At 33.1% G+C, this 21,872-nt stretch overlaps 7 protein-coding genes across 7 annotated transcripts, besides 2 other annotated features; 3 read left to right on the top strand and 4 right to left on the bottom strand.

The window, feature by feature from the left end:
- Positions 1 to 65: 65 nt before the first annotated feature.
- On the top strand, positions 66 to 4,895 carry TVAGG3_0997550 (uncharacterized protein; the record flags this gene model as incomplete). Its single annotated transcript, XM_001581374.1, has 1 exon — positions 66 to 4,895. The coding sequence occupies one exon, from the start codon at positions 66 to 68 to the stop codon at positions 4,893 to 4,895; it is 4,830 nt and encodes a 1,609-aa protein (XP_001581424.1).
- Positions 4,896 to 5,102: 207 nt separating this feature from the next.
- On the top strand, positions 5,103 to 5,924 carry TVAGG3_0997540 (uncharacterized protein; the record flags this gene model as incomplete). The annotated part of the gene is made up of 1 exon (XM_001581375.2): positions 5,103 to 5,495. The coding sequence occupies one exon, from the start codon at positions 5,103 to 5,105 to the stop codon at positions 5,493 to 5,495; it is 393 nt and encodes a 130-aa protein (XP_001581425.1).
- Positions 5,925 to 6,034: 110 nt separating this feature from the next.
- Positions 6,035 to 6,669, top strand: TVAGG3_0997530 (Chain b 40s Ribosomal Protein S27; the record flags this gene model as incomplete). Its single annotated transcript, XM_001581376.2, has 1 exon — positions 6,062 to 6,322. One exon carries the CDS (start codon positions 6,062 to 6,064, stop codon positions 6,320 to 6,322), a length of 261 nt encoding a protein of 86 aa, XP_001581426.1.
- A 213-nt stretch (positions 6,670 to 6,882) lies between these two features.
- TVAGG3_0997520 (Chain U Ribosomal Protein S10p/S20e) lies at positions 6,883 to 7,505 on the bottom strand (the record flags this gene model as incomplete). The annotated part of the gene is made up of 1 exon (XM_001581377.2): positions 7,127 to 7,495. One exon carries the CDS (start codon positions 7,493 to 7,495, stop codon positions 7,127 to 7,129), a length of 369 nt encoding a protein of 122 aa, XP_001581427.1.
- A 362-nt stretch (positions 7,506 to 7,867) lies between these two features.
- Positions 7,868 to 8,458, bottom strand: TVAGG3_0997510 (cellular macromolecule catabolic process; the record flags this gene model as incomplete). The annotated part of the gene is made up of 1 exon (XM_001581378.2): positions 7,997 to 8,440. One exon carries the CDS (start codon positions 8,438 to 8,440, stop codon positions 7,997 to 7,999), a length of 444 nt encoding a protein of 147 aa, XP_001581428.1.
- A 267-nt stretch (positions 8,459 to 8,725) lies between these two features.
- Positions 8,726 to 9,335: a mobile genetic element.
- A 10-nt stretch (positions 9,336 to 9,345) lies between these two features.
- Positions 9,346 to 9,375: a mobile genetic element.
- A 389-nt stretch (positions 9,376 to 9,764) lies between these two features.
- TVAGG3_0997480 (armadillo (ARM) repeat-containing protein family) lies at positions 9,765 to 14,836 on the bottom strand (the record flags this gene model as incomplete). The annotated part of the gene is made up of 1 exon (XM_001581379.1): positions 10,046 to 14,836. One exon carries the CDS (start codon positions 14,834 to 14,836, stop codon positions 10,046 to 10,048), a length of 4,791 nt encoding a protein of 1,596 aa, XP_001581429.1.
- A 420-nt stretch (positions 14,837 to 15,256) lies between these two features.
- Positions 15,257 to 21,526, bottom strand: TVAGG3_0997470 (uncharacterized protein; the record flags this gene model as incomplete). The annotated part of the gene is made up of 1 exon (XM_001581380.1): positions 15,257 to 21,526. One exon carries the CDS (start codon positions 21,524 to 21,526, stop codon positions 15,257 to 15,259), a length of 6,270 nt encoding a protein of 2,089 aa, XP_001581430.1.
- Positions 21,527 to 21,872: the final 346 nt, after the last annotated feature.

Genomic DNA, 21,872 nt, shown 5'->3' with positions numbered 1-21,872 from the left:
ATTCAATACAAATTTTTATGCGAAGAAATTGAATAGTTTATTTCAAATATTGAAGTAAAACTATAATGCCAATAGATTCGCAAGAACTAGCCAACCAAATCATCCTTGCAATAAAAAATTCTGGCATTAACGTTGAAAAGTCTTCATTTCAGCTAAGTTCAATGATTTTTGGATTTAAAATTGTTGAAAAAATCGTAGAAAGACAAAAATGGAGTAGTGAAGTAAGCAATATAAATTCGGGATTATTTGCCGAACTCTTTACAAGTTATGCAACAGTTTTTGGTCTGCCAACAAGTAAAAATACTTCAAATAAAACCATTCAAATCGTTAATTCATGTTCGGCAATTACCTTATACTACCATCTCTTATTAGGATCATTTCAAGATCTCGAACAATTTATTTACGATATGAATCGACTCTTATCTGACTACTTTACAAATAAAATTTCAGAAGGCGAAGTTAATCTTGCAAATAAAAAAACTCTCGAATTTCTTCAACAAATGTTCAATTTAAATCACTTTGCCGATATCGAAATTTCAATTTTACCATTAGAGTGTGGTCTTAAAAGAACATACGAAAAATTCAAAGATATTCTGGATGCTACAACGAAATTATGCGCTCTCTGCAATACATTTTGTGAAACTGTAAAGAAAGACCTCCATCAAGTCAAAGATTTACAAATTGAGTATGAAAAAATTTACACTCAAGCATTTGAAATCATTCAAAGGCTTACAAAACAATATCAGGACCTTCGTAATACAATAATCTCAAAATTTAGTCCAATATTTGAGCATAAAGAGTTCAATGATTTCGCGGAATATCTTAATAAATTATTAACAATTCTGTCAACAATCGCTTATGTTTCAATCCTTACAGCCGAGAACAAACCAGATTCATTTGCAATGATTCAGAAAGTGTTAGATGAGCTTCTTATTCGCTTCAATATTATCACAAACAAATCGATTAATGTCATGCACTTCAAAGGAGATTTAAGAATCACAATCGAAGAAATAAGGAAAGCTTATAATGATGTGGAATTGATTGTCTCTCCTCTCCAATCCGCATTAGTTGCTGTTATTCAACAAATTCCTCCACCATACAACTACATTTCAGCGAAAAGATTGACTAAAAACTTCCAGGAACTTAACGGTCTTTTGAATAGTTTCAATAGTCGTCTTAAAACAGTTGAAGATACAATAGTCAAATTAATATTTCAACCAAAGCTAAGTAACGATGTTTCATTCGATGAAGACTCGATTGGAAGCAGCCAAGAATATGAAAACAGTTTAACAATTCCAGCACAAAAACCTCAAACTCCAAATCAATACCAAAAACAACCACAAATTGAAGCACCGTTACCTGAAAACAAGACATATATCCAGCCAGCACAAAACCAAAAGCAATCACCAATTCAAACACCAGTCGAAAACAAAATACAGATTCCACCAGCACAATACGAAAGACCACCACCAATCCGAACTCCTGAACACGAAAATAAAATACAAATTCCTCCTGCACAATTTCAAAAACAACCACAAATTCAAGCACCAGCTGAAAACAAAATGCAAACTCAACCAGCTCAATACGAAAAACAACCACAAATTCAAGCACCAATCGAAAACAAAATACAGATTCCACCAGCTCAACACGAAAAGAAATCACAAGCACAAACTCCAGAACGCGAAGTTCAACCAATAAATCAGCCAATCCAAAATCAGGCGAAGCTTCAAACCCATGAACATGAGCAAAAACCAAAACCACAGACACCTGTAAACGAAAATAAAGTTACCGAATTAAAACCGACCGAAATTAAGCCTAAGACACCAAGTCCAAAACCAAGTCCCAAAGAAGAACCAAAGAAAGAAGAGAAATTCTTCGAGGTTACAGAAAGACTTGTTTTAGATTTGTTGGATACTGAAAAAGCAATTGACGAAGTTATCAAATTATTCCCAAAGATAACCCAGCTTTGCAATTTCCATTTAGGACAATTCACAAATCTTATTAATAATGAAAAAGATGAAGAAATGAGAGCTTTATACATTAACCATCGCTCAAATGTTTACTTTAGCTATTCAAACTTCAATCATTCAGTCAATATTCTTCAAGCAAGCAAAGATAACTCTTGCTTTAGGAAGTATGTTGCTGTAACAAGCATCAGCCTTTTACTTGCTCAATGTACTGCAAATTATGATCCAGTAGTTATTGTTTCATTGAAGAAGCTCCTTTCGATTCTTGCAGTTAAGAATGGCGTCCTGTTCTTCCAAGAAAAGGAGATGATTGTCCAAATTTTATCTCATGTCATTCAACATGTTCCTCAAAATGAAGCATTTTCTCAATACATCATACAATTATGCATGAAAATCATTATTGACTGTGAATCAAAGATTCCAAAGTCCGTGAATCCTGATTCGCCAAAGACAATCATCCCGTGCATTGAGCAAAATTACAATATCGGTGTGGCATTGAATGCAATATCAGCTGTTCTTCATCATGATGAAAAAACGCAGCCAATTGTTTTATTACTTGAAAAATATTCATTTATTTTCACTCATTTCCCTCTGTATTACAGGATCACAGCACAACTTTATATCATGCAAGGAACATATGAATTCTCTAATACAACCAAATCGATCGAATTCATTTTCAAACAGATGGAAGGAAAACATGATGAACTTATACGTAAAACGCAAAATTCAATGAAGATTATTAAGTCTTTCATTCATAATCCTCCTCCAGCAGGAACATATGATCGCCAATACATCAATGATCTTCTTGAGGCCGTTCACAACGGATATAAGGATTCAATTGTATTCTTCCATGCTGCTCAAGAAATTCTTGAGAAATCAAATGATCAAGTAACTGAAGTCAAAAAAGATATCAATCATTTGGCGGAATCATTAAAGGAAATCATAAGACTACTTCTATTTATAACAGAAATTACAACTTCGATCAAGTTTGAAGTACCACCTATATTCTCAGTTATAATTAAGACCGATTTCCTCCTTATTATTCAATACTTCCAAATGATACTTTCGAACTTTAACCAGTATTCTTTCCTCATAAATGAAATAATTTCAAGGCTATTCTCCATCGCAGAATATCTTCAAAACTATCCTTCATTGAAGTACCTGGTTGATTCAATTCATGCAAATGGTGATATCCTTGAAAAATGCGGCATTAAAGCATCACTCAAAGAGCATGATACAAACTACGATTTACAGTTTGCCATCAAGAATATCGAAGAGATTTATGAAGAAATTTGTCCAATATGCGATGAATTTGCTCAAGAAATCTTTGCATCTGAAGGCAAAGTAGAAAAAGCAATTGAATTATCTGAGAAGAGTGAATTCCATATCAAGAAATTACTCATAACAAGAAGCATTCATGATTATTCTTTATCTAACTCAAAGAGGGAGACAATTGAAGAATCCATGTCTAAGAATGGAATCGAATTGATAGCCGAACTCAGAGATAATTCAATAGATCCATCAAAAGTTCCAGATAAATATAAAGGAAATGATCTCTCCTTAGCCATGCAAGTTGGTTTCAGAGCTAAAATAGGAATTGAATCATACAAAGTTCGCAATGAACTTTCTCAAGAGCAAAACAATTTTGTTCAAGAAAGAATTAATGAATCAAAATCAGATGACTATCATGATGCAATTTCAGGTTCATTATTATCTGTAATTAGTTCAAGTGATCTTAGAGCGAAAGTCAATCGAGACTTCAATAATTGGATTTCTGAATATCTTATTAGAAAAATTATTGATGCCTCAGGAGAAATCCTTGAAGAACAACAAAATTCGTCTGTTATTGGAGTATTTTTGTTCCAAAACAGTCAAAAACTTGCATATCTCCTCGGTTTACGCGATGAACAATTCGAATTCATATTCAACTCCCTTCAAATGCATCAAATAAAAGGAACACCATCAGAAAGACAATTCGAATCTGAAAGAATTTGTTCGAATGGTCTTACGCAAAACAGAATTAAACCAAATCAACTTGCAATTATTCAGAACATTGTTAATGCATATGATGCGCAATTTGATATCGACAGTTTTGTTGCTACAATTTCAAATGATGAGCTTATGGGTCATAACTTTTTGAAAGATGATTTTGATGAAATCAAAGACATAATCATTGAAATGAACATGAAATCAGAGTCAGCGGAAAGTTATATTAAGTATGAAGATCAAAAAACCTATGTTGGTAATAAGATCTTTGAACTTAATGCTCACCAACAAAACTTAATTAGAGCTTTGACACCACTTAATAAGCAAATGATTTACTCAAAGTTAACCAGACTCCCAGAATTTGGCCTTCCACAGATTAAAATGAATGAAATTGATAGAATTATTGAGTCAATTTCTGTTGAAATTGCAAAAGAACAAGCAAGAATTTCTACTCATGCAAATTGTGACTTCGAATCTCATGGAATCGGAAAAGAAATTCGTACTAACATTGCTATCGATATCCTTATGTCAAGACCAAAGCAATTAACACCTCCAGAACCAGTTCAACAGACAAATAATCTCGATGAAGATAGTATTCCACCTGTTATTCAACCTGAAGAACAGGAACATAAAGACATTCCACCATATGTACCTCCTAAAAACATTCCACCATATGTACCTCCTAAAAACATTCCACCATATGTACCTCCTAAAAACATTCCACCATATGTACCTCCTAAAAACATTCCACCATATGTACCTCCTAAAAACATTCCACCATATGTACCTCCTAAAAACATTCCACCATATGTACCTCCTAAAAACATTCCACCATATGTACCTCCTAAAAACATTCCACCATATGTACCTCCTAAAAACATTCCACCAAATCCACCTCATCAAGATATTCCAAAATATATACCACCTCAGAATACTGTGTAGGATAAGCAAGTAGAAAAACAAAAACCAATCAAACTTTCAGACAAATCATTATCATCTTCCTCTTCTTCGGATGATATATTTGTTCTTAATAAGCCAACAGATAACTTTGCTCTTAGTCATGATTCTATTCCTAACACCCCATCATCAAAAGAAACTTCAAACAAGGCATCCGCCCAGCATTCTCCAAATCCTGTTGAAAAACAATCAATGATTTCAGCAGCAATTGGTTTCAATGAAAATCAACAAAAATCGATTGTTGATTTATTGAAGAATCATCAAACAAATCCCGATAAATCAAAACGAAAAGAAGAGAATGAAAGGATAATTAAAGAGGCGATAGAATTAGGAAAATTATCAAAGAGTCAAGAGAGGTTTAATATTGCCATGCTCAATGCTTCTGATGATCAAAATGACATTGACAATTTCCTTGCTCATGAAGTCTCAGATTCGATTTTAACTGAAAAAGGATTTTATCCACAAGATTTCTGCGACATCAGGAAATTCATGAATTCATCATTGAATATGATCCCAAGTCAAATGGTGCAAATAGATTCATCAGGAATGAATCTCAAAGGGCATTTATTGAAGAAAAGATCATAGCTCACCATAAACTCAAGAGGAATTTATCAGAGTCTCTTGCACCAATTCATGAACTTATTCAGAAGAATATTGTTGAGTGCTTCTTACAGAGAAAGTCGAATTAATAAGAATATATTATAAATATTAGAATCTATACCATTTAAAATAAACTAAATCCCTTTACAAAATTTCATTTCATGTTTCATATTTTTTAAATTTGAAATTTCCTTCAAAGGAACCCTTTCCAAAGTTGATCAATAGAAATAGTTTTAGTATGTTTAATTGGTCGTTAATATGATATGGTGATTTTGCTACTAATATTTCAGCAAAATCAGAATGATAACAATTCCACTGTACTATTACAACCACTAACTGGAACTAGTTTTCATATAAATATTACATCACAGTTTAGTCTTAATAAAGATCTCTAAGCAAAATCTAATAAAAAAATTAAAAACCAACAAAAACTGTTTCGATCAAACGGATAAACTCTACTATATACAACATGCTTATTACGAATATTATATTTTCGATGGTTTTTCGTTTTGGAGCGAGACGATACGTAAAGCTTTGGCCGGCCTTTTCGAATGACAACCCTCGACGTCGACATTCTCCACCCATCCGTTGAGCAAGAGGCCCACACAAACAAGAAGAAGACACTCGTTCCAAACCCACGTTCTGAGTTCCTCTCCCTCCGCTGCCCATCCTGCACAGGCCTCACAACAGCTTTCTCTCATTCTAATGTCCCCGTCTTCTGCAAGAACTGCCAGACACCACTTGCTACACCAACAGGTGGCCGCATCCTCCTTGCTGATCAGGTTGAAATCCGCCCACGCGTTAACGCTTAAATTCTAAATACATCTTATCTTTGAAATTCTAATATAAATGCGTATGCTAAAATGAAGCCTACATATATTTAATTAATTATTATATTATACAGAACTTAAACGAACAAAACTATCAAAGGGATAATATTTGTTCGTTTGTTTCTGAAATGAGTTGTATTTTATTTTTTATTCTCCTTTTTTACCGAACTTGATTTTTCGAGACAGATTCATTATCTAATCGGATGATTTTCAGCTTATTACGGCTTCGCTGCGCGCCGATAGATGCGCTATATATTGTGAATAATTAAATCAAATTAGCTATCCTCTAAATTAATTCGTCCATACTAAAAGTTTATCTTATATTTTACGTAATAATCTTAGAAATCTTAAATTTAGTTGAATAAACACTTTTATATGTTTATTTTGCCTAAGGTGGCATGCTTGCCCGAAGGGCAAGCGTAGCCACCTGAGGTTAGAATTTTTATAATAACGAATTATGACTGGTTGGATAATTTTACTTATTCTATAAACAAACGAATAATAAAATTGAATTCAGCAAAAATTATTAAGCAATAATTGGTACTTTTTATATAATTTTTCCAAAATACTGTTCATTGAAGTTAGATGCCATTATGTAAGTAAATAGCAATATCTTACTGAAGGAAAAGAGTTTCCTTTGTTTTATGATGATCTAATTAATAATTAACCGATGAAGTAATATTTTGGTTTGCAAAACACAGAGACAATAGGGCCACGAAGGGTGTTAAAAAATCCTGCACGTAATAAATATTCAGTTTATATTTAATATGGAAATTCTAGAGAGATTTACTCAGTGATAACGGAAACTTCGACATGAACGTCTGGTTCAAGAGCGATTTGTGTAACCTGCTTGACAGCTTCGGCTGTACCCTGGAAATCGATGACGCGCTTGTAGATTCTAAGTTCGAAGTGGTCATAGGTTTCTGTACCGTTACCGCATGGTGCACGGCGTGTGGTGATGCGCAGGCGGCGGCGTGGCATTGGGATTGGGCCGCGAACTTCAAGATTGCCCTTCTTTAGCTTGCCCATAAGATTGCCGACAACTCTCTGAAGATTTGGAAGCTTAGAAGATGTGATTGTAAGGCGGATCTTCTGAACTGGAAGATCCTCAATGATCTCCTTCTTTTCATCACCAGTTGGGACTTGGGTAGACATTCACCAAAAGGAAAACCAAACACAGTATTTCAATTTTCAATGAAAAAAATTAGGTCAAAGATCTTGATGAAAATCTTAATGTAGATATGATATACTCTGATGGGATTTTAAAATAAATTAGATTAGAAGCCTTGAAAACTATTTTTTAAAATTTATCAAAATTATCTCATGTTGGATTTAGGTATGCACTATTCAAAAGTATGCTATTTCTAGGATAATATACAAAACGATCAATAACTATAATGTAAATAATAGAATTTCATGATTCAATGAAGCAATGTTCAAGGATATCCAAAGCGATTCAAACTAACATCCAATAAACTACGTAAATAGAAGATTTAAGTAACAAATTTAGAGAAAAAGTTCTTTATTCAATGAAATTTTCCAATTACAATAAATTGATTTAAACTTCTTATAGAGTAATAATCAATGATATTGAAAAAAAGATCGTATATAGCAATATTAGCTAAAGTTTAGTTATTCGTAAATTCGTCGAAGAATTTAGAAGCCACAACGAAGGATGGAATCCTTCTGGATGGAGTAGTCCTGGAGTGTGTTGCCATCTTCGAGCTGCTTGCCTGCGAAGATGAGACGCTGCTGATCTGGTGGGATACCTTCCTTGTCTTGGATCTTGGCCTTGACATCTTCAATTCTGTCTGTTGGCTCGACTTCAAGGGTGATGTGCTTGCCTGTAAGGGTCTTGACGAAAATCTGCATACCACCACGAAGACGAAGAACGAGGTGAAGGGTGGAATCCTTCTGGATGGAGTAATCCTGGAGTGTGTTGCCATCTTCAAGCTGCTTGCCGGCGAAGATGAGACGCTGCTGATCTGGTGGGATACCTTCCTTATCCTGGATCTTGGCCTTGACGTCCTCGATACGGTCTGTTGGCTCGACCTCGAGTGTGATGTGCTTGCCTGTGAGTGTCTTAACGAAAATTTGCATTAAGAAAAATGAAGTAACTATCTACCCACAATTTTTTTGAGAGGAGCTGTAATCAAAATTGGCGCCAACCTGCTAAAAATTTTGTTCAATAATATTTGGAATATAAAATCAGAATATGATTCCAAATATGATTTTCCAATTAATAAACGAAGATTAAGGTTCTCGGAATTTTTTTTTCAATTTTTTTTGTCAAAGGTCTCGGATTTTTATTTTACCAACGATAAAATTTTTCTGTCTTATTGATCAAAATTATTTGACTTACGAGATTTCACACGGGAACAGGACAAACAATTAATGGAGCGGAGCGATACTCTGCTGCAGGAGCCCCAAGGCTCCCAATCATTACGAAAGGGAGCCTCAGGGCTCCTGAGAATCCATCAGCAGAGGCCTTTTCATTTGGCCTCTGCTGATCAAAGATTCGGCGAAGCCATTCTTCGTCTCAGGAGCCCCAAGGCTCCCAATCATTACGAAAGGGAGCCTCAGGGCTCCTGAGAAACCTCTTTGAGAAGGTTTTCTTAAAGAAAACCTTCTCAAAGATGATTGTCAGCATTCACTCAAAATCTACCAAGAGTTTCAAAGTTTCAAATCTATCTGAAATGAAGCTTTGAATCTCTTGTATATCTAATTGTAGAGGTACCTTTCAAAATGTCTTCTATTGATTAAATTTAATCAGTAAAAGTCATTTTGAAAAGGTACATCTCTATAATTGCTATTGAGCATTCACTCTTGGAACCTTGGAGCTCTTGTGTAGTGCATGAAAACTCCAAGATTCTAGCATAAAACATATATCATAGACATAATTTCTTCAAATATAATTTAAGGTTATTTTTAAAAATTAGAAAAGTGTAATTTAAGGTTATTGAAAAGTGACACTTGGCAAATTTGTCCCGCACTCGATTTCACACGAGTAGGTGACAAAAGTGCATACTCTTAAACAACCGTCGGATTTCCGGGTGAAATCGTGACACACTTTCGTCTTTCGTAGGCAGTGGTGGTTGTTACAAAAGGTAACTTCGAATGTAGCGTGAAATCTGCAAAAAAAAATTCTGAAATTTGAATGGAGAACACAAAAATTGAATAGTTTACGTCAATAAAAAGGAGAAAAATTAAGCCAATGTGTCTCGAAGCTAGGACTTAGAGCAGCAATCCCACTGTTTATCCCATTACACTACATGCATCTCTCACCTCAGTGAATGAGATCAACTATATGATAACTTTTTCCCCATTATATTCTTGTGGAAAAGTGACAAATAGCAACTTTGACCCTCTCTCGATTTCACACAGTTTTAATTTTAATCGATTTTTCCAGATCTGATTTTGCGTTATTTTTATTAAAATCAATTAGAAAATATAAAATGCTAGATATTTTTAGGGTTAAAAATAAATTTCAACCTTTCAAATTTTGGATATGAAATCCAACTAAATGTTTTTACAAATTAAATCGTATTTCGTATTCCTTTTTTGATAATCTGAATTATCGTCCACATCGATTACAATTTCGATGAATACCTTGATAAACCAAATTATTGCATCATAAAGATTTTTAAAAATCAACATTTACATTTATAGCTCTACAACAAATATAATATCATAATATCATAATCTTCAATCTTCTTCCGAATTATCTGATTCATCCGACGAAGAACCGACGTCCAATGAAATCCAGCCGCCACCAGCATTACTCGAGCTCTTTCTAGACCTCAAGTCACCGAACGATTTCAGTGCGATTGCTACAGCATGGCGCGGAGGTGTCAAACATTCAATAACAACTTTCTTTTCGGCCTTTTCGAAAGCTTCTTTAGCGGAATTCTCGTCTACGAACTGCAATAAAGCGCATGCAGGAGCAACAACTGCCTTTCTTTCCTTCATTTGTGCACTTTTTTCAACAAATTGAAGAGCAATTTCTGCAATTGCTGTTCCGAACTTAGATTTGATCTGTAGATCGTCAATAGATGAGTACGCTAATCTCAAGAAGTTCATTATTCTTGGCGCGTACATAATACTATTGTTGACTTCAACAGATATCGCTTCTGCGCAACCCAATTTGAGCATTGCCAATGCGTATTTCGCTGTTCTCTTATCAGCAAGTAACGATCCCAAGAATGTCAATCCATCTGGGAACATGGCTGCCGATACAACATCCGAAATTGTTTGTAAAGATTTTTCATCAGGAACAGCTTTGTTTATCATCATTGTTTTGATGACGGAAAGCCTTCTTGATAGTGTCTGCTTGCATGATACAACACTGACGAACATCTTGGAGATTGTCTCTTTAGGTGTCTTTTCAATTAACAAGCGAATGAAAGCGTCACTTTTCTCACTTTTGTCTCTTGAAATTACTTCGATCAAAAGTGGAGCAGCGAATTCATTCAACAAATCAACAGTACTTGACATGATCAATCTCGCGAGTGCTGGATAGCATAGTGTTCCAACTAAGCTGAGTCTTAGCACTATCTTCCAAGACAAAACGAATTCTTCTGTAACTGGAGAAGGAATCAAATTTGCTGCCGCTGTCAAAAATCTTGCAACCGCTGGCATTTTTCTTGGAGGAACAATCCAAAAAGTGGCTGTATCGATGTCTTCGTCGTCTTCTCTCTTGTCGTTGTCCAAATCCTGTGATTCTGCGGCTTTCCTCTCAATGGAAATGAGCTCTGAGCTGCAGAGAGTTGAAAGGGCAAACTCTAAAGCTGGTTTTCCTGCTCCGACACTTTCAAACAAAGTTGTCAAAGTGTTCAATGTCATTGCGCAACAGTTCTTGTGGAGTTCTTCAAGAAGAACAAGAACTAATGCTCTTTTCGTGTTGAAATCTTTAGTTCTCTCGATAAATTTGGCAATAACGAACTGCATTTCATCGCCAAGTTCTGAAATTTTCCTCTTTTGTCTGAAAATTTCATCGAAAATCGTCGATGACGCAGAATCAAATAATTTTGTCAAATTTTCATCTTTCTTTTCCAATAAAGTAAACAAACGACCTAAAATTCTGCAGAAAACAGCAATAGACTCATTGGTGTATCCGATCTTCGACAAACCTTCTGTCAATGTCGAAGTTGCTTCACCTAAGAAAGGACTCCTTGATTCCATCAAAAATGTCAAATACGCCAAACAAAAGTCACTTGATGTTTTAGAATCATGGCATCCATCTGTTGCGTATTTAAGGGAAGGAACGAATTGGCTTGTGTACAATTCGAGAAGGAAACATTCTTTGTTTCTTACCGATGAAAAGTTGTAAATAACATTAGTCATCGTATTGAAACAAATTGTGTCAAATAATCGTTCATTCATTCTTATTGAATTGAAAGCGATTGAAACAACATCATCAACACAAGTCATGTTGTTAGGGAATGTTTCACGGATCTTGTGGACAAGCTTTTCAGCTATTGTTATTGCACAAAGAAGAACATCAATTGTAGGTGCAATCCTTATATCTCCCTTTCTTTCAAATGGAGGAACGCATCCAATAATTACAATTCTTTTACACAAATCTGTCCATCTCTTGACATCAGGGTATTTCTCGAAAATTTTAACGATACGGTTGAACATCTCTTTGGAAGAGGATTGCTGCAATACCATGAACAAAAGAGGAACATCATCAATACCTGCTGAAAAGTGGAATCTGTTAATTAATGTTTGTAAAGGTGAAGTGATTTTAGAAACATTAATTAAACTTTCCATGTAATCATCAACATTTTCAAGTAATCTCATTATCTGAAGTGCCAAGAGTTTGGCCAAATTCCTGTTGTTTGCATAATCTAACAAACACCTCGATATTCTGGAAATTAACTTGGAATCAATTGAGATTTTGTCACTTTTTTCATTTTCGTCACTTTTTTCAATGTTTTCATTTTTGAGTTCGAAAAGAGCGTTTGAAAGGTAATAAAGAACGGATGGAGATCGTGAGCAATCTGAGTAAATTAGCTGTTCAATTAATGAAGTTGTTTGACCGATGAAATCATCAGGAATCAAATGTTTCTTGACTAATTTATACAAAGCGAAACAACCTTCAGAATCAGGGGAAATAAACAACAATCTGTGGAGAATAAGAAGTGATCTGATGGCTAAAGAATCATCTTTCTCTTGGCTGAAATCGAGTTCAGCAATTACCAAAGAAGCAAACTGGGAAGGAGTCTTTGGTTTCTCGAGGAAATCAACTAAAACAGGTAAAGTGTTTGGAAAACATGAGACATATTCAGCGCATGTTTTTGCTAAAAGTCTGATGACTCTTTTAACACCAAATGTATTCGTGCCAAGCAAACTATTCAAGCAATCTTTTGGTATACCATCTGTCACTTTTTTGACAAAAATTGAATTCAAAAGTGACAATTTTTGATGAGCAGAATTTGCATCTCTTGGATGTATGACGTAAATCTGGTCAATTATTTGTTTTCTTCCCTTAGGATTGCAGAGAGATGGCCATGCTCCGAAATCATGTAGTATTTCCTGGCAGAGCTGGTTCCTTCTGAATGTTTTCGACGGAGAAATCAAATAGCTGTAGATCGAATCAGCGTATTGATCAATTTTGTTGGTCATGTGAAGTGGCAAACTGCAATTGTAAAGTATGTTTGACTGGTCGAGGTCGTACTCGTACTTGTCCAAGCCGTAGTCCATTTCATCGTCTGTCATTTGGAAATTTCTGACAAAATTACTTGTCAAAATTTGGCAAATTTGAGTTGGCAGATTTTGGTCATCTTTCCATAGATATTTAGATTTCTTCGTGTAGGCGAGGAACGCGAGTAAACAAGGGCTTGATATGATCTGCTCGTTCTGTATTACGATTTGAGTAAACTGCTTAATGACTGGCTGCAATAAATCGTAATTTGACGGCGGTTTTTGGCAGATTTGTAAAATAAAAATTGACACAAATTTTAGAATTTGTTTTGTATTTGAATTTCTTGAGAAATTCTTTGTGTATTTCTGCAAGAAACTAAATATTTGTGCAATTTTTTCTTCATTTACAAAACTATTGTTTTTGTTCATTATGCTCGAAATGAAGAGAAAAGCAGCAGGAATTCTCGGTGAATCAAAGCTCTTCACGTTCTTCAGCCATGACAAAGAAACATCAATGATTTTGCTGTATGTCTCTTCACTCAAATTACTCGTCAAAAGTAACATCGCAGCTCCATTCGAAAAACCGCTGATGTCAGACGGTTTTGCATCATTTGAAGAGACCCACTTCATGAAGGAGTCGAGTAATATCTGCGCAGCTTTCGGTTCTTTTGTTCCAAGTCTTGCGAAAAATGAAGTGACCAATCTTTTGACATCATTTCTTTGCGAAGTCAAAAGAGGATAAAAAGCTTTCGCTGCTTTGGCGAGAACTTTCGAGGAAGCGTCGAAATTGATGAGGGAATCAATGATGACAACGGATCTTGCGGGTGTAAGTGATTCTGGGTCGAGTTTGTCAACTAAATAGTGATTCAAGTAAATTCCGGCGGTTGAACCTGTTAAAGAGAGAACTGACTGGAATATTGCACGTGACATCATGCATAATGATGGAAATGAGATGTTTAAGGCGGAAATTGACAATGCAAGTTTTGCAAAAACTCGATATCTCTTTACAATCTCAATTGGCTGGAAATAACGTAAGAATGTGTATAGAGAGATTACAAGTGTTGGTATGTTCTTCTCGTTTTGCATAAATTGAAGTAAAATCTTGAAAGCAATATTGAAATAAGTATCTGAGTTAATTACTTCCTCTTTTTGGTCTTGGCATGAAAGATACATCAGTTTGGCAAGTGCTTTTGCTGATGCATCACGTAAAGCACGAGATTGGCTTGATAATGAAAGGCCAACAATAGGTAGAAGCTTTTTACGAGGAATTTGAGCACATGACATGAGACATGGTAATGTTTTAACTGCTTCTATACGTAAATCTTCGTTCGTTGATGATGCTCCGCGAAAAACAAAACCAAAAATGTCTTGAACTGATGATTTGAGGAAAGATCCGGATCCTTTAATTACTCTTCTGAAAAATTGGCATATATATGGCTGCAATTCTTCAGTTGTGACTTGCAATAAATATGTAATTGAAGGAGGAAGTTTAGATTTGAACGAATCACAGAGATGACGAGTGAATATACCGAAAATTACTATAGCTGGAATATTTTGTTTAAGAACTTCTTCTTGAAATGCAGGTAAAACTGTCCAATATGTTGCTTTTTTGAGACTTTGGTAATAAAGAACAATGCAAAGTCCAATAAAGTGTGCATTTATAGTTGAAATATGTCTGTTATTGAATGTAATTAATTGAAGAAAAAGATTTTCCATATCTTCTGGGATTTCTTCAGGATGTTTTTGCATTTCCGTATGTAAGTCTTGGAGCTTTTGTCCAAGAAGCAGATCTACGTTCTGCAAACGTCCCATTTTCGCCATATCCCATAGTTCTCCTATGAGAGATTTCATACAGCGAAAGAAAAAAATAAATGAAATTATTTTTGTTGATCTGGTATCATTGTTATTCATATGGACATACTATTACATGACTATTTATTTCAATAAAAATCAACAAGAAGGGAAAATTCAAAATATGAAATTAAAAATCAAGGTGTTTCATTGTGAAACCATTTGAAAAGCAGTTGCATTGATGTATATAGTTAATTGAAATAATATATGAGTTAAAATATTCCTAAGCTATGTAGGATTCTGTTATCAGTAAGGGAAATAACAGAAAAATTTAATCACAGATTCACTACCAAAAATTAAATCAACTATCCGATAGTGACACCTGATTCCTTTTCGCATAATGTAAAAGTACATAATAATTTCCTTATTATTAAGCATAAATACAAACATTTATTATAAAAACAAACAAAAATAATATGATTAAAAGTTGAGATTCCAATTCACTCTTTTTTCATCACGTTCCCTAAATTGGATCTCTTCAAGCCTTCTTACAACTGAAACTCGACATAATCTTGATAATTCCATAGTAAAACTCCTATTTAAGTAAGTCGTACTTGGATTTAGAAGTGTATTATCAAGATTGTTGTAAAATTCATTAATACAATCCTCAACTATTTCTTTCAGAAGATTATCTGCTTGAATGTCATTCGTAAGCAAACTCGGGCTATTGAGTTGTTCAAGAGATTCGTTTGGATCGAATTCTCTTATTTCTCCTTCTTCTATTTGATCTTCCTCTTCTTCTTCAAGATGCGATACATATTCAACTTCGCTTTTGATGAAGGAGAAGATAGAATCATCTGTTTCATTAACTTTATTACCTTTCTTTTGTTTAACGGGTGACTCTTTCTGAGATGCTTCTTGTGTCTCATCATCTGACTCAAAAACAAAATCAGGTTTAGATTTTGATACTTCTGAATTGCTGAATATGTCTGAAATTGCTTGATCAATGAAACTACTTTTTGGTTCTAAAGTATTATCAAAGTCGATAGATGATAGGCCATCAATAGATTCGATGCTTTCCTCGGCAAACTTATTAAGGCTCTCTTCATCTGGCTTTGCTTTATCATCTTCATCGAAATCTAATATCGAACTTAATTCACCATACTCCTTTTCAATCTTTTCATTATCTTTATCGTCAATGGGCAAAGATTCTTCATCTTCTTCAAAATGAAGACTTGATTCCTTATTTTCATTTTCAATTGTGTGAAGTGAGAAATCTTCTTCACTTTCTGATTTAGTTTTATCCTCTGTTTTCGCTTCATTTGATTGATTAATTACATAAATTGGACTTTCATCAGATTCTGCATTCATTGAATCATTATCATCTTGAAGAAGGAGAGAATTAGATATATTAGGACTTGAAACATTGATATGATCACCAGTAACATTAAGATAATTACTATCATCATAAGTTGTATCATTAAGATTACTTGTGTCTAAAAGAGAGTCGATCTCACTGTTGAAATCTTCTTCTTCCTTAATAATTTCGTCTTCTGTAATGTTAAGAGATTCTTCCTCAGACACATAACTGATATCTCTTGATTTATTTTCATCCATATGAAGAGAATAATTTTCTTCCTCTGCTTCATATAACTCATCGTTAATGATATCGACTTGGGAAATCAATGACTCTTCTTCGTCTTCCTCTTTATTGAATTTGTTTTGAGCAGCTGTTGGAGATGAACTTTCTAGCGCTGCATAGATATCAAACACCGACTCTTCATCGTTAATAGGAATGATAATATTTGGTGTAGATTCTTCTTCTTGCAGCTGATCTTCTTTTTCTGGAAGAGTAATGTCTTTAATTGCTTTTTCAATAATATCATTAACATTATCAATAATAAATTCATCAAATGAGTTTTCAAACTTTGGAATAATATCTTTCCATTCTGAAAATCCGAAAATTTTCATATTATTTAGTGGTCTTAATACTCTCCTGAGATTAACACCCAACTTAATTAAACGCAAAGAATATACATTAGAATTCACAGAAAATTCTGGTATCTGTTTAGGTTGGAGAACTTCAAAAGCATTATTCAATCTTTGCATCAATTTTGGATCATTGAATTCATATAAATCATCGTAATTAATATGATTTTCTTTGATTTTACTTTTCTCATAAATGATTAATGATTGATTCTTCTGATGTAAATCATCAATATTGAATTGAAAACTGAGTTCACTAAGTGCTTTTTCATCTAATAATGATAAAATATCTTTTGATTTAGGATAAAACTCAAAAGTAAACTTTGGAATACCGATGAAGTCGAAAGAAGGCATTGTAACATTATATTTGATGAAATATTTGTTCCTCTTTGGAATGTAATCATGAACAAATGGAAATTCTTTTATGAATGCTATTTCATTACCAAATGTTAATTCCAAATTATAAACATCATTGATTTCTTGTGGTTTAATTTTGTTAAGTTCAAAGTTAATAATATTTCCTTGATGCCTATTGAAAGGAATTGCAAGATGTGATAATTTGATATCGAAGATGTTCTCTGGTATCTCTTGTAACTTAACAATCTCCTTAGTATAAGAAAGATAAGGCAATTTGATATCAATTTCAGGCAATTCAATGCTATAATTTGGAAAATCTATTTCTGGTATTGCTTGATTTGTAAAGAAAGTCAATGGCCGAATTATATTGCTCTTTAAATTGTTAAAATTCAATTTAATGGAGTAATTGTCAATTTCATCAGATTTTTCTAACAAAATGATTTCGTTTTCGGCAAATTTTGGAATGGAAATCAAATCTAAATCAAATTTAATTTCGTAATCTGTATCTGGATTAATTTCAGGAATTTCTACACTCTTTAATTCAAACAAGTTTTTGATGCTTAAAATGTTAGCAATATTATTGAAATCTGGAAGAATTTCAACTGATACTTGTTGATAAGGAATTGCAATCTTCTCGAATAAATCAAGCGTATTTGCTATGAAATCATCAAGATGGTAATTCAAATTAACATCAAATGATGGAGTTAATATTTGATATGTTTCAACTTTAGAAATACTATTCAATGAATTAATATCAACTTTGATTACTTCTTCGAGATTTATCTGTAAATCAATTTCAGGATTATCGAAATTGAAATATTTGTCATTTGATAAAGCAAATATTGGATTTGCAGTTGTTTGCGATACATGTTTGAGTGAAACATCAATGTCATATGATGGATAATCTTGTTTTGGTATCTCTTTTGTTCCAATGAAGTCAGAACGAATTGGTATATCAACATCTTTAAGATCAAGCTCAATATCATATGATGGAAATTCTATTTCTTTTGATTTGCTGAACTGTAAATGTATAAGTTCATTTGCATTGATAAAATGCAGTAGATCTGAGAGATCTTTTTCGATATCGTAATGATTTATAAATTCCAAATCATTTTCATGTATCAGATCTATTCTCTGGATATTGAATTCTTGATATTTCAAATTAGTAATATCATATAAATTAAATTCGAGTGGATACTTCAATTCTTGAATCATGTCTTCATAGAATTCAAAGCCATGATTCTCGAAATTCTGCAAATTAAATTGATCTTCTGCCAAATTAAATTCTAATTCTAGATCATATAATTCTTCTTTATCATTTGGATGCTGATGTGGATTTTCAGGATGAGAGATATTATTAAGAACGTTCTTTTCCTCTTCCATAGCATCTAATGATAGTTGTAAATCAATCTGTTCCAAGTTGAAAAGCTGAAAGAAATCGAAGAACGTAAACGATGCCAGGTTTGAGTTGTTCAACTGAAGATAACAATAATCAAGATCTTTAATATCATGCATTATTGAATTAACTTGATCTTCATAAAGATTGTTAAGATCTTTCCTATCAGAAATCGAATTGAAACCTAAATTCATTGTAAACTTCGGTTCAAATTCAGGTAATTCATAAATTTCATCATTTTCACTGATTATTGGTATAAATTTATCTTTTACATACCAATTCAACGAATTTCTGTCTTGTATTGCATTGTTGAGACAAGTATCTTGAATTGAGTAGATGTTTTCGAGCTTCTGTTTTGGTATTTTAGTCGAGAACAAATTTGATATTGATATCAATTTTGTAAAGTTGTTAGTTACATAATTAGAAACAACATCATTAATGTTAAGCAAGTACTTCTGACTAATTATCATGGATTCATCTTCAATTCTATCTCTCATTTCTTTGCAAACATTGAAAATTTGCTGTAAATCGATCTTGGTATCGGATAAACTCAAAGTTAAATTATTAGAATAATCATTTGAAATTTCATCGAAATCAGGGGATGGAATTTGATTTTGAGCAAGAAAAGATAATGATTTGTGTAATGGAACAAGATACTCTGGAATAAAAAGTGGAAGGTCCACATAAAAATCATCATCAATTTGCTGTTTTTGAAATTTTGAGAAATGAAGATCATAAAGTGGATCCATTTTGGTATAACATATTGAGTTGATTGAGTCTTCAATCATCTCATCAAAGAATTCTTCTGGAAATTCAGGGGTTGGAAGGATTGGAGTAGGAGAAATGTTAATGAATTTTGTTGATAAAAGTGAATTGAATACTGAATCAAAGTTGATCTTTGAAGCAGCTTCTTCAGGGATGTCATCTGGACAAAGCTCGATTTCTTCTATTGAAAATGAATTTATTGGTTTCATATCAATTCTTTTGGCAAAATCTAACGAAAGATTGATATGACTTGTTGCATCATAAGTAAAATCATCATTGACATCTTGTTTTGGAATTTTCTCAAATGTGAGACATTTTATTGGTTTAAAGCTTGGTAAAGCAGTATATTTCAGGTTCATATCAAGTGACAACATGTTTGAGTAGTGTTTTGTGAATGAAACATTTAATGGGATCGAAATCTTTTTGTAAAAAGGTAAAATTGATTTTGTTTCTTTTTGGAAATTTTTGTTGACATTTGCAAAACTTTTTGTAGCATTCAATGCTACAAAGTTAATATCATCTTCATATGATGGATTTGCTTGATAAAAGAATTCAAGAGGTGTATTTTCTAACTTGATATCATTCAATTTTGGATCAAAGTTATACATTTGGATATCATCAACAAATAGTTTTGTTTCAATCTTATTTATATCATTTAAATGAGAAATTGAAACTTGATTTGCAAAATTATCTGAAAGATTAATATTAATTAAAGTCGAAATAGAATTTGCGAAACTTGAAATGATATCATTCTTATTTTGATAGTAGTTCATTAAGTTTTCTAAGACTTTATGCTGTTTCAGATTTGGATCAAATGAAAATTTAATTAATTTAGTTGAATCATTTGCAATTTCATCAAGAAGGATCTCTTTTTCTGTTCTAAGAACTGTTGACATCTCTTTGAAAACAGATAACTTGTTGGTGTCAGGAATTTTCACATTAAACTCCAAAATTTTAGGTTTTTCTAATATTAAAATCATATCTGGGAAATCGCTAACTAATCTGTCTGTAATATTTGGAATAAGATGTCTCCAGCCCATGAACATCTTCTGCAATAATGACAAGTTTGATTCTCTTCTTATCATATAAGATCTAAATGATTTTTGAATCATTTCAGCTGCTCTATTTTTGGCACTTCTTGCAATGATGTTATATGCTTTGTTAAATGAAGACTTAAGTTTTGTCATTGTTACTCTATGTATCATAGCCCTTTCATTCCATAAATAGAGCATATTTCTCTGTAGTTCTTTGTTGCTTCTCTTTTCTCTTATTTCATTTATCTTGTCTTTAGCAAGTCTCAAATCATTTAATTTTTCGTTGTGAAGTGTTTCTCTGATGAAATATTTGAAGAGTCTCTTGTATTTAATGTGATTAGATTCTTTTATCAATGTTTGTGTCTGCAAATTAGATTTATACTTGTGAGACAATTCCTTCCATTTCTTGATTCTCTCAAGTCTATCATGAGCTGCTTTGACTGCATTTAATCTCTGCTGGAATGCTAATTGTCTGGCAAAATATTTCCAATTTTGCTTTGTAACAAACTGATTGTAAACTAGCAGTATCTTTGATACTTTCTTTCCGTTAATAAGAAGTTTCCACTTTCTTCTTTGTTCATTTTCGTATGCTTTCAATCTGAAATTAGATTTAATTTGTCGCTTGTGTAGTTTCTTGTACAATTCTTCCCACTTTAATATAATAGATGCTTTGTTTTGTGCGGATGTTACTGCATTTTCATGCCATTGATGTATGTATTTTTGAAGAATTAATTTATTAGCTCGTGAATCATGCAAATCTTGGCATTTTTGAATTCTTGTATGTCTTAATAGCTCTAATGATAACGAGGCCCAGTTCGATCTATAAATTTCTCTATAGATTTTTGGAAGTTGTAATCTTGCAAGTTGAAATATTTTCAATTGAACATTTGTTTTGATCTTTCTTGTAAATAAGATCCATTTCCTTCTTTGTCTCCAGTAGTCAAATATAGATTTTTGTAATAATAGATTGTATATGTTTAAATTGTGAAGCAATTTTTGATTACTAATAAGATTTTGATGCCTTTCTCTGTTTATTAGTTGTTTTGCCATACTAATAAATAGACTTCTTTTCATATTCCGCTCAAATAATTCTTCAAGTCGGTAAGTTTTCTTCGAAATCTCAAAAATCATGAATCCATGAGTTGATGTGGCTGCAATAAGACCATCCATAGTATTCTGTTTTAGGAGGTCTTGCTTCTGAGCCCCACGCATAACCCAATATTTTCGTAGCCGTTTAAAAATTCGGAACTAAATCAAGTTTTATACCTAGAACCTCTCCGAATAATTTTTCGTTAGTAGATGCATTGTTTGAGCTTCATTTTAACTAAACTTTGCCATTTTATAAAAAAATGTCGCAATCGATTATTACATTGATCCTAAATTTATATAATTGGGGACTGGAAAACCTAACATATATTCTTGGAGCTCTATGGATAATAGCTCTTTTCGTTTATCTAATGAAATTATTCATTCCAAAATGGGACCAATTTACAAGATTTGGAAAACTAGAAGTTCCTCAGAAGTTTATAATTAGTATAGATAATAAATTAGGTTGGAT

The sequence above is a fragment of the Trichomonas vaginalis genome, chromosome I (genome assembly GCF_026262505.1).
Source record: "Trichomonas vaginalis G3 chromosome I, whole genome shotgun sequence".
In the NCBI taxonomy this organism is placed as follows: domain Eukaryota; phylum Parabasalia; order Trichomonadida; family Trichomonadidae; genus Trichomonas; species Trichomonas vaginalis.
Note: the sequence above shows the minus strand (reverse complement) of the source record. Positions and strands in the feature narration are given on the sequence as shown.